Source organism: Trachemys scripta, chromosome 1, assembly GCF_013100865.1.
Source record: "Trachemys scripta elegans isolate TJP31775 chromosome 1, CAS_Tse_1.0, whole genome shotgun sequence".
NCBI lineage: Eukaryota > Metazoa > Chordata > Testudines > Emydidae > Trachemys > Trachemys scripta.
The window spans coordinates 214,466,262-214,479,126 of NC_048298.1; the positions used below are offsets into that span (position 1 = coordinate 214,466,262).

Sequence of the window (12,865 nt, forward strand, 5' to 3'; positions counted from 1 at the left end):
CAGGATTGAATAAGGACTGGGAATGGCTGAGCCATTACAAACATTGAATCTATCTCCCCTTGTAAGTATTCTCACACTTCTTATCAAACTGTCTGTACTGGGCTATCTTGATTATCACTTCAAAAGTTTTTTTTTTTTTTCTCTTACTTAATTGGCCTCTCAGAGTTGGTAAGACAACTCCCACCTGTTTATGCTCTCTGTATGTGTGTATATATATATCCTCAATATTTATTCCACTCTATATGCATCCGAAGAAGTGGGCTGTAGTCCACGAAAGCTTATGGTATACATGCAAGTGTATGCAAAGTGTGCTGCAAATGCTCCAAATGAAGAACTGTCTTGTAAATACAGTATAACAAGGAGGCAAACTTTGTCTCTGAGCCTATTTTTTGTTTTCGGTGTCAAGTGTTACACTCAGGCTCTCATTCTCCAACTATCAGGTGCTTTCAGGGAATTACAAAAAAGTTTGTGACCTTCAGACATATTAGAGCATGTAAAAAGGAGGACAAAAAGCTGCTTGCAAAACTTTTATACAAATACAAAAGTTCTGCTGACTTATACAGCTATGGTTATGTCAGGAGAATTTATCCTCTAGCCTGTCAGGGTAGGTAGCTATCTCTGGAACCAGAAGAGAAACTGTCATGTTCTGCATATGCCCAAATAAAGACACATTCATTCATGCCCAGCATGTCCGTTGCTTTTCAGAGTCTTTGCAGACCTCAGGTTAGGTGTTCAATGTTGTTATTGTCCATGACATTTTTTTAAATGCAGCACCAATCTTGTGTAAGGCCCCTGTTCTAACAGGACACCATGGCATTTCACAGATGATAGTATTAGTACATGAAGTACATGAGTTAAGGAGAATTGTGATTTCTGCACAATGGAACAAACGATCAGCATCACTAAGACTTAGGCTAGGTAGAGAATTGTATTTGATCAAAAATAGTAGGAATGATATAATACAACACTGGAACAACTCAGGAAAACTGCATTCATGGAAACACATTTTTAGCAACTGTTTCAGATAGTAAGAAAACAGTGCAGCCAAAAAAGGGAGATCAAACATTCTGCCATTATAAAAAGGCTTGTACAAAGTGCCACCAAGGGAATTTAGGAATACGGTATGTGGTCAAGCAAATATCAAAAGTCCATCTGAAGAAAATGCTGGGGTTCAGTGCTTAGTGGCAGTGTTGCATATTATAGCGCAAAAGATGCAGGTTTGAGAGCCATCTCGTAAGCCATTCCTTGAGGCAGTGGATTTCTGAGTAGCTGTGTCAGTGGAGGTGACAGGATGGCCCTCTAGAGTGTTGGTGATCACGTTAGCTCACTTTGAGCACATCCTTCATTCCTGTTCCAGCAGGGCCTTGGCACAAACCTTAGAGGCAGCTTGGCTAGACACTGAAGGGTCAATGATCTAAAGATGACAAAAGCAGTGGGGAATTTTCAGGACCCCATCTGGAAAAGCATAGGTTGGACCAAGCTGCAGCATGAAAAAGCCAAAAGTAAAAATAAAAAAATAAATAGATAAAATGAGGTAGTTCGCTAGAATGTGATATGGAATCGGTGGAACAGTATTTTATAGAATGCTGTACAGAAACAGTACGGACAAGTGAGTCATTACAGAGCAAAAGGCACTCATCCAAAACAAAGATAAGTTTTCCTTTACCTGCACTTGGTTTCACCTCTTTGCATAAGCAATGACTGTACATAAACTTATTTGTAGTACATTTTGTACTCACAGAAGTGTCATTTTGTTTTAAAAATAGGATTTGGTTTATAATTTGAAGGTAGTTCTCTATTTTTCCTCCAGTAATGCCTATGTTATCCTTAAAGTTTTAGTTTCCACCCGCCTCTGCACACACACATAAATATGATTATATTTCTTATATCTCATCTATGGTATCACAATGACCTCTTAATGAGGCAGCCATCCTGGAAGAACAACTGCATGGCAGAACAGAAGCATTGCCATTTATTTAAGGGAATTTGTAAGGAATGTAGTTTCTTTTATTTATTATTAGTAGTACTATCATAACACATAGGAGCCCCAGTCATGGACCAGGACCCCATTGTACAAGGCTCTGTACAAACACAGAACGAAAAGGTGGTCTCTGCCCTAGGGGTTTTTCCTGGCTGTTACAGCTGTTTGTGCCTTTTCAGGGAATGGTGAAAGCATTCTGAACAGGTAAGCAAATCAGTAGTTGATCGTATCTCAGTGTTGGGGTTAGTGTAATTATAAAATGAACATACAAATCTTTCATCTTGTGAAGCAAATAAATATGTATATTAGTTGTAATTACACACATTTCTAAATAGTCTGACACTATAATACAGGAACCTCTTACAAAACAGTACCTTCACCTACTCTCTTATGTTTGGGTCATATAACAGCTTCAGACAACACAGTCATTGGCACTATTTTTCTTGCAATTTTCTCCATGAAGCATTTTAAAACAGTAAAAAGCCTTGCAAAAATAAAATAATAAAATTAAGTTCAGCTGCCTGAATCTACAAAGTCGCCTAGAAAATGTTTTAGAAACTCTAGAAAACCTTGAAGAACTGCATACATATTGTATCACTATGTAAAAGAAATACACTCCATCTAGAGTTGCCAACTGTCTAATCGCACAAATCCAAACACCCTTGCCCCACCCCCTTCCCTGCCTCTTCCCCCAGGCTATGCCCCTGCCCCACCCCTTCTCCGAGGCCCTGCCTCCACTCACTCCCTCCCTCCTCCCTCCCGCCACCCTCACTCACTTTCACCATACTGGGGCAGGGGGTTGGGGTGCAGGAGGGGATGCGGGCTCTGGGCTGGGATTGAGGGGTTTGGAGTGTGGGAGGGGGCTCTGGGCTGAGCCTGGGGCAGGGGGTTAGGCTACAGGAGGGGCTGAGGGATGTGGGCTCTAGGAGGGAGTTTGGATGTGGGAGGGGGCTCAGGGCTGGGGCTGGAGGTTGGGAAACAGGTTCCAGCCAGGCGGTGCTTACCTTGGGCAGCTCCCGGAAGCGACCAGCATGTCCAGCTCCTAAGTGGAGGGGCCAGGCAGCTCTGCACACTGCCTCGGCCCGCAGGCACCGCCCCTGCAGCTTCCATTGGCTGAGGTTCCTGGCCAATGGGAGCTGCGGCACCAGCGCTTGGGGCAGAGGCAGCGTGCAGAGATCCCCTGGCCACTCCTGTGCCTAGGAGCCAGAGGGATGTGCCTGTCGCTCTGGGAGCTGCGTGGAGCCAGGGCAGGTAGGGAGCCTGCCTTAGCCCTTCTGCGCTGCTGACCGGACTTTTAGCAGCCAATTAAAATCTCCCGGATTGGTTTCAGTAACCACTGAGAGATCGATTCCGATTCTGGGAGACTCCCGGCCAATCCGGGATGGTTGGCAACCCTACTTCCATCTCTGCTGGCACCATCATGTCCATCTCCCAGATGACTTCATTTGCCAGATGGCTGACATTATGAGGCTTTTATCTAGTTGTGGAGTATCTAAGCATTATTTGCACTTGTAATGAATCAATTATCAAAGAAGAATAAAACTAGCGGCAAACAACCTGCTTAGCTGAGATGCTTCACTTGTGATTCAGAACATAATAATGTAGAATCTGTGAGAGAAGACGATTGTATTCAATATTGTGAAAAAACAAAAACAAAAAAAAAGGAAACCAAAAGCTTTTTAACTTTTGGTGCAAGCAAGTCAAGAGGTCGTGTTATTTTCACAGTATGCTAGGCCATTTTGTGGTTGTGTTTTAAACACACTATATTTCCATAAACTGTTACGGTTAATGTAGAACATGAGATTCAGCACAAGTTAATAGCACCTCTCTCTATACCTTATTCAGCATACAGGATGGACAGTGCTCCTTTAATGGACTGCTGTTCAAAATTCTGTTTTCCCCTCATTGCTCAATGTGTGGCCCATGCTGTATCTACAGCACAGTATCCAAATCCTGCTCTGAAGGATTTCAGGTCTCAGAAAATGAGGGACAATTAGTGAAGAGTTTATTTTATGTGATTTGCCTAGCATCACATAGGAACTCTGAAGCGGAGGCCGGGATAGAACTCAATTCTCCTGGGCAGCATTCAGCTCCCTTATCTATCAGTCCATCCTTTCTCTTCCTGCAGTCCCCTGCCTCAGCTGCTAAACACCTTCCAACATCTTCAACAAATGAAGCAAGGACCCTTCAGACAACAGCCTCTCTACGGATTCATCCCCAGAGCAGGTCTATCTTGTGCATATTGTGGCATTTCACTTTTGTGTGCTTGACTTTGCAAATTTTAAAATGTTCTTTTAATATTGTTTTAGATGTACAATTTAAAGGGTGGCTATCAAGATTGATAGGCCCTGTGTTTGTTGTAACTGGCCTGGGCCATTTTTAATCATTTCAATCTCCATATGGTGTTTCTGTTGTATTTCTCTGCTGCTCCTTACAGCTATATTACACAACTGATCCATTATGCATATAAATTATCTACTGTACTTTCACATAAACCAGTGGTTCTCAAACTTATTTGATGCACCTCCTTCTTTGTGTCTGTCTGTAGTAGTTTATGCCCCTCCTCTTCACCACCCAAGTAAATATACCGATAAAAAAAAAAATCAACATGCAACTCTCATTAAATACTAAAAACAGTAAGGCTTTGATTCAAACAGAGCCAATGATCCATTGTGATAAGAGCGCTCCTCTCCCCTTTCCCCCCAGTGCCTCCTGACCCCACGAAACCTCTGATTTGCGGCAGGCAGTAGGTGCTGAGAGGAAGGGGTGGCACTGATCGGCGCGGCCCACCGGCGGGCAGGAGGTGCTGGGGGGAGGTTCTGGTAGAGGGGCTGCCGGTGGCTGCCGCTCGCCTCCTCACCACCCCCTACCCGCCGCTCTCCTCCTCACCGTCTGCCTGCCTGCTGATTGCCTCCTCACTCTACTTGCCTGCCTGCCTCACCTCCCTGCCCCCCGAAGCGCGGGCTGCTCTGATTCACTGTACCCTACATTGTTTGGGGGCAGTGGAGTAAGGCTTTTGTGAATCCTGATTCTGAGTTTTAGACACCTGAAGAGGCAGTTAGGTGCCTACATTCTTTTGTGAATCTAACCCTTAGGCTCCTAAGTCCCATTAACTTTTACTGAGACTTATGTTCCCAAGTCCCTTAGGCCCTATTGAAAATTTAACCTTATTCTTTAAGATTTTTGATTGTTTATTTGAGGAATTTACTCGCTGGCGTTCCCAAATTAAATGGAATTCTGTCTTCAAGGGATGCAGAAAAAAAACCTGAATAATCTATGTACCAGTTAATGGCACAGGAACACCAAGTAATCTCAGGAAATGATATTCCATCACAATGGCTTTGTCAGTGGAATGACACTGGTGAAAAGCTGGAGTAATGTGGTAGTGAATCAGGCTCAATAATCCTATATTTGATGTATAATATATGATTTTTGAAAATATATATGCAGATTTTTTCAATTTGATCTTTTATTTAAACAGAATACTATTTTAGTTTTGACTTCAGCCTATTCTGTTAGTATTTTCACACTGAGATCAAAGAGACTGTGGCTTTGACTGTGTATTTTGTACGGTAGATAGAGGAAACACTTATGTTAAATACACACTGGGAGTTAAACCAAGAACAAACACATGAGCAAATTATGACCAGAAATATACAACCAAATATGAGCAAAAGTAAATGTTTCCTTGTGTTTGCATTAGAATATGCTAAGAAAACACATGACAATTACATTTTTTTCTTATGAACCAGTCCTTGGCAGCCATTTTATCAAATTAAATGATACTAGGTGAAGTGTCTGTCCAATAAGCCAGGCAGATAATCTGATACAAACCATGAGGTAACATGCAACTTCAAGAGATCATGATATTGCCTGAAAAGAACATGAAGGCTTTGAGAGAAAACAATAGAAGCAAGGAAATTCCATATTTAAAGCAGAAATGTATCCTACTCAAACATACATAGTGAAACAGGAGGAAGTTAAGAACATGTTCTGTAGTGCCAAGGTACTGGAGCTAATTAAACTCCACCTCAAATGAAGAGCAGTGCTTACATATGCCCATGTAGAGCTGGGTGAAAATTTCCAGCTGAAACTTTTTTTTTTCCCTTGTTGATTTTAGCAAATTATTTTTGCTGAAATGAGTCTCCCCACCAAACCCACACATCGGAAGTGTTGAAACAAGAAACATTTCGATTTTTCAGGCTAGATTTACAAGGGGATTTAGGTGCTAGTCACAAAACTGAGCAGGAGGAAGAGAAGAAGGACAAGCAGCCAGAAGATGAGCCATTAAGAAATAGGGAAGGTTGTGAAATAAATTTCTGATACAACAGAAGACTTTTCCCTTTTTTTGGTGGAAATATACAAAAACTACATTTTGATCCCTATTAAGGCGGGGGGGGGGGAGAGAGGGGAAACCTAGTGTATGTGTGTACTAAAGCATATGGTACAGCCACTAGGAGCTTCTTAAAGATTGTCACCATACTGAATCCCTCTCCCATAAAGAGTAACTTGTTTTGATAATATAGGATCATGCCTTCCCCAAAGTTTTTCCTACGTTGACTTATCAACAGCACATATAATGAGAAAAATAAAGAGATGTATTTATACAGTATGCATCTCTAAGCGAGCTGTGTGCTCCTAAGCATCCCGCAATATCATAACAACTAAAGTGATTTCATAGTCCAAGGTTCAAGCAAATAAGGCCCTAAATCAAGACTGGAGTTTGTTATAACAAAGTAGGTGAAATATAGTATTTGGACATTATACAGGAATGGAAATACAATTAATACGTATACCCTGAATTGAAAGAAAGGCTGTTTGAATGCCACAAAGGGTAAAATCTCTGACGTCCTGTTTATAGTAGGAATCAAATCAGAAAGCCATAAAACACAAACACACACACACACACACACACACACACACACACACACACACACACACAGAGTCAGGCTCTGGACTGAGATTTATTGCATAGTACTCTTCCCATATACAGCAAGATGCCAATTTGGTTACCAGTACCCTTCGGCACAACAAAAATTCCTCTGCAATATTCAGTATCTAAATACGTTAAATTATTAATGGAAAATTTCAGCCAATTAGGATAGAACTGGAATGGCACACAGTACAAACACAAGCTCTGATTGTGCAGTAAGGTGTATTTGGACAGAGCCCAGCACCTGTGCAGAGCAGAACCGCCCGGGGGGGGGCAAGTGGGGCAATTTGCCCCAGGCCCTGGGCCCCGTAGGAGCTCCCACGAGAGTTTTTCGAGGCCCCTGGAGCAGGGTCCTTCGCTCGCTTCGGGGGCCCCGGAAAACTCTCGCGGGGTCCAGGCCCCCGGAGCTTCTTCCACTCCGGGTCTTCGGTGGCAGTTCGGCGGTGGGGGGTCCTTCCGCTCCGGGACCCACGGCGGGGGGTCCTTCCGCTCCAGGACCTGCCACCGAAGTGCCTTGAAGACCCGCGGCGGGGGGTCCTTCCACCCTGGGACCCGCCGCCGAAGTGCCGGGTCTTCGGCGGCAATTCAGCGGTGGGGGCCCCCTACCGCCGAAGACCCCAGGCCCCCTGAATCCTCTGGGCGGCCCTGGTGCAGAGTCTAAAGAAGCTGTGCATTAAAGTAAATGGAATTCTGTGCTGGGCTCCACCCGGCCACATCGCCTGCCAGGTTCAATGAAGTGAATGCGATGCACTCAAAAACAATACAGAAATGTGAAAAGTGAGCAGAACAAATTCATCCAGTTACTATTCTGAATCTTGAGCATGGTGCATAAAATAAAATTAGTGGGCACTTAAAAAAAAAGTACCAAATATGCAGCTGCTGGCATGATATGAAAAGTCTGGCAGTGATGGGAGAGGGATAAAAAAAAAAAATAATAAATTAATTAATATATAGCACTTATATAGTGCTTTTCATCAGTAGATCACAAAGAGCTTTACAAATTAGGTCAGTATTATTAGCCTCATTTTGCAGATAAAGAAAGTGAGGCACAAATAGATGATGGCACTTAGGAGCCAAAATCCCTTTTGAAAATATTTAGGCTCTTAAATTTTAGGCATTGCAACCCTGAGTGTAGCAATGCCTAGACACCTTCAAAAAACTGGGTCCAAGTGGCATAGTCTGGAACAGAACCCAGGTCTGCTGAGCCCCGGTTCAGTGCTCTATCCACTAGGAAACACTCCATTCCCAGATGACCTAATAGTTCAATTCCATTTCTAATTTCTAGGATTTGGTTATAATTGCATAAATCATTACTCAACCATTTGTTATAAAAATTCAGCAACTTTTTAAAAACAGAAGGAATGACATACTTCAAGAAATTATACTAGGTACCTAAACTAAACTAATCAGGTGGATGAAATAATATGTTATTCTTACCTTCTCTGAAAGATATCTTATTTTAGACACCCATGATTATTACTGTAGTTAGCCTGTTCTCAACAGCATCTTACGTAGATATCTTTCTTGAAGAAATTTATACTCAATAAACTTCTTTCTAAAAATATGTAGCCGGTAGGAAAAGGCCAAAAATTACTAAGGGATATTGCCCCTCAGCTAGAATGTATACTATATTATCTTATTTAACAACCTGTTATTTGAACTTCAAAGCCAGGCATCTGGATGTGTTTATGTATGTACTGTATGTCTCACAGTACTAAATGTTAGCTCTATCGATTTAGGGACTGAATTTCATTCTGATCCATCATTCTGTTTCCTAAACAGCTGATATCTTGCTAAAATTGAATAACTATGTTGCCCTAATTTCAACCACACTAGTTAGAGCTTTATTCTCCCCCTAGCTCTTCCATGGCCTTCCATGTAGGCCCTGGAACAGGCCTGCATATGTGGTTGAGCTATTCCTGAAGCTTGTCCATATCTTGGAATAGTTTTTCATTCATTCATCAAGATGTGCACTGCAGAGTCAAAAGGGCTAGGAGATTTGATCTGAATGAGTTTCTTCTATTCCACTGCACCTTTCCCCAGGGCTTTGTGAGTCAAAAAATCCCAGATCACCATAGCCTAAAATGTATATACACCTCTACCCCGATGTAACATGAATTCGGATATATCGTGGTAAAGCAGTGCTCCAGGGGGGGAGGGAGGGGCCAGCGCACTCTGGCAGATCAAAGCAAGTTCGATATAACACGATTTCACCTATAACACGGTAAGATTTTTTGGCTCCCAAGGACAGCGTTATATCGGGGTAGAAGTGTATATTAAATCTATTCAGCTCTACAGTGACAACCAGTGGATATCACCCAGCAATACTGCCCTCCCAAAAAATACTTGAATACTCATATTTCTTCTTCATTCGTGTGTAGTGAAAGGAATGGGTCTTGCTCCTGCAGAAAGCAGATCCTCGGCAAATCACTCCTGAAAGTCAAGTTCTGATGGTGTAATTTTCTAGTGGAAGCATGCGTAAGGCAGCCTATTCAAGTGATTAGAGCATGAGACTACCGCTCAGGAGACCTGGGTTCTATTGCTTATCCAGAGTGAGTAGGGACAAATCACTTAATCACTATCTGCCTCAGTTTCTCCACCTTTGTAAAGTATTTTGAGATCCTAAACTGACATATGCGGTAAGAGCTCAGAATTATTAATATGTGGTGGAATGGAAGGGCATTGAACAAAGGCCAGATTTCAGACTTCCTGTTGGCTCTGCTGCACAATCTTGTGTAATATCTGGATTTTATCCTCTGACTGAGCTGAAATATCCTCCAATTATCACTGAACCTTGAAAGAGGGTAATTTTAGGAGAATAGTGCCTTCGGCAAGCAGACTAGTATTCTCAAATGTATTCCATGTTAATAAATGTATTTGTACTTGGGTTTATTGCTACTGCAATAAAAGACTTTTTGTTCTGGCAGCAGCAAACATAACCTTTTCCTTAAAAAAAAGCATTGGTATTATTTGAAAGGGTTTCTTTGACACAAGAAGGGTTTCTTTGATTCTTTGTATCAACAATTCCAGTGCTGGCTAAACTGAATATGTCTTCATAAATAATACCATGGGACATAAATGTATCATTTTAATCAGTTTAGGAGATCACTGATACGTTATTATGTCCCTATTCTTGGGAAGGGAGAACATTTCCTGGATTAGCTAAGAGCAAGGCATGACTTTTATAGTATCTGTTTAGTTAGCCACCAGCCTGAATAATCTGAGCTAGAGATATTAAAAATATTATTTAAAAGTGCAGTTAAAAGTTCCTTCAACAAAGAAGATGACTTTCCAGTTGAACAACAGAGAGGAACACTTGTTTTCCAAGGAAGTAACTGAACTGAAATGCTTTGAGGGCTTGCTGAAGAAAAATATGTACATCTTTCTGATGTCAGACTAGTGTTAGAAATTCCCATCCAAGCACAACCAATGTTTTCAGCTGTATCCTTCTGATAAATTTCCACATTCAAATTAAAGACCTGAGAAACTCTGTAATGTATAGCTAGTGACTTTTATATGACATGAATAACAATGATTCATGTTGAATAAGCCTTGCTATATGAAACACAAAGACACAAAACTCTGTTTTTCTTTTCTGTATGATGCCTACTCGTCATCTAGGATGACAAACATGGAATCAGGAAACTAACTTAATGTAGAGCTTATTCTTAATAAAGCAGCACAATTTGCCAGGGGCTTTTGTAGAGAGGATGGGAAAAAGCTATTAAGCTACATTCCTTTGTTACTCTGCTTTGTCTGGGCTAGGTCTTAGTTACAGGTGGAGGTTCTGGACTTACTGGTTATCTCCAAAAGGAATTATACTAGATAGCTTTGTGAAACAGCCCTCCTCAAGAAATGTATCAATAAAACAGCATTTCTCCAACTGAACATAGGCCTTGGCTACACTTGCAGCTGTACAGCGCTGTGAGGTAAACCGGTCTTCGTACAGCTGAGTAGGGAAAAGCGCTGCAGTCTGTCCACACTGACAGCTGCCAGCACAGTGGCATGGGCACACTTGCAACATTTGCAGCTGTGTTGGGAGCGGTGCATTATGGGCAGCTATCCCAGCATTCATGTGGCTGCAACGTGCTTTTCAAAATGGGGGGAGGTGGGGTGGATTGTGACAGGGAGTGTGGGGGGAGAGAGAGTGCATTTTGGAGCATGTCAGCTCTCTATTTTGCAAGTTCTGAACTCTCGGCCCCCTGCTCATTCATTTACTCACTCAAAGCAAGCTGCAAACTGTTTGCTTTTCTCTGTGGCACGAGCTTTGAAACCGGCACTTCCGCATTCCTGCAGCCGGTCACAACAATGGAGAGGATTGGCCACTTGACAAGGTGATTAGTAAAGCGCTGCAAGCGTTTACACTCACACCAGTGAGTCGTAGCCACTCCGCTGCAGCTGTTATTCCTCTCGGAGAGGTGGAGTACCTGCAGATGTGTACCCAGGGTGATACAGCGCTGTACATGCCTTGCCAGTGTAGCCGGTCAGTGAGTTACAGCGCTGGGGGAGGCTTTACAGCGCTGTAACTTGCAAGTGTAGCCAAGGCCTCACTTTCTCTCTCTCTCTCTCCTCCACTCCTAGCCTTTGTCTCTCTCACATTACAGTCACCCTGTATTTAAGTTTATCTATTTCCCTTAGGCATTCTCAGAACACCCATCACTGAAGAATGTAGATGCCAATGTGCAACTAGTGTCACTAAAGCCTATTATTAATGCCATTGATTTATGTCTCCACTAATGGATCTGTTTTAAACACCTAATTGTCTGATACCCTATAAAGGAGATTCAAAGTTTTTAATCTTTAGACTATGTACCTGTTTACTTTTCCTCCTTTGCCAGTAAACACATGTAAAAGTATATGATATATAATATTTGACTGTAATCTTGTTAATATTTATATGTACTTTTACATAAAAATCAGTACAGATTTATTCACATAAATAAGAAATGATGGTAACACTTACTAAAGACATCTCCTCTAAGGCTTTGTTCATGACCAATCTGGTTCTCAAGGTCCTCTTGTTCTTCCTCCTGTTCCTCCTCTACAGCATCTTCAGTCTCTTTCTCCTCTACATCATATGTCCCTCCAATGTAAACACCATCTTCATAGTCAAAGGATGGCAAGTGAACCTTAGAAGCTGGTGTCATGGCTGGTTCTGGGATCACATTCTTGATCTCTTCATGTTTTTTCACACTGCTCTTGTGTGCAAGAAGTTTCTTGATTGTGTCCTTGATGGCTCCAGGGATTCTTGTGACTTCCTTCACCAAATTTTCAGGGATAACTAGAACCAACAACGAAATGTCAAATATACACTTGAAGTAACTGGACCACCCCAGAACCTTAGTGCTTTTAAATCGATAACACACGATCCACTGCAATTTTCAAAGAAACTATATGGCCAAATTCACTGTTGTCATATGTAGGTGGAACATAGAGCTGAACCTGCATACTCTAACCAGTGAACTTGGCCCATAGTACATACAACCTTTCCCCACTGTTTGATTACATTTTAGTGAAAATGTTCTAGTCTTATCTGCTGCAATTTAAAAAGCAATACTTAGTAGTGATGGGTGAACGTCAAAACGTTCAATTCAAATGGGCACCCAGAAGTTCAGGAGCTTATCTAGCTTATCATAACTTTCTGCTTTTGCAGGAGTTGCCTAGAAGTATTACACAAATATTCTGCCTCCAGAGGTTTCCAATATTTCTGCTGCCAGCTGGCCACAAAATACCACAAGAACATCCAGTTTTGTGGTATTTTGGAACTTCTGCCATTGTCCAGAATCCAAAAACTACAGAAGCTGCTGGAAATGAAAAACCATGAGTGTGTATGTGTGTGTGAGAGAAAATATTAACCAAGCTTTTTCAAACCTGAAAAAAAGAGGGAATGGGATTCGAATTTGGGGTGGTTTTGCCCATTCCTCCTACCTAGTAGAGTATAATTAGCCAAA

General features: G+C 41.9%; 1 protein-coding gene across 4 annotated transcripts in view; it reads right to left on the bottom strand.

The window, feature by feature from the left end:
• EGFL6 (EGF like domain multiple 6) overlaps positions 1-12,865 on the bottom strand; it is a 68,269-nt gene that overhangs the window by 11,388 nt on the left and 44,016 nt on the right. For all 4 annotated transcript variants that reach the window (XM_034756935.1, XM_034756943.1, XM_034756921.1 and 1 more), the window contains one exon: positions 11,878-12,195. In XM_034756935.1, coding sequence (XP_034612826.1) covers positions 11,878-12,195 — 318 coding nt within the window. The remainder of the gene's footprint in view (positions 1-11,877; positions 12,196-12,865) is intronic.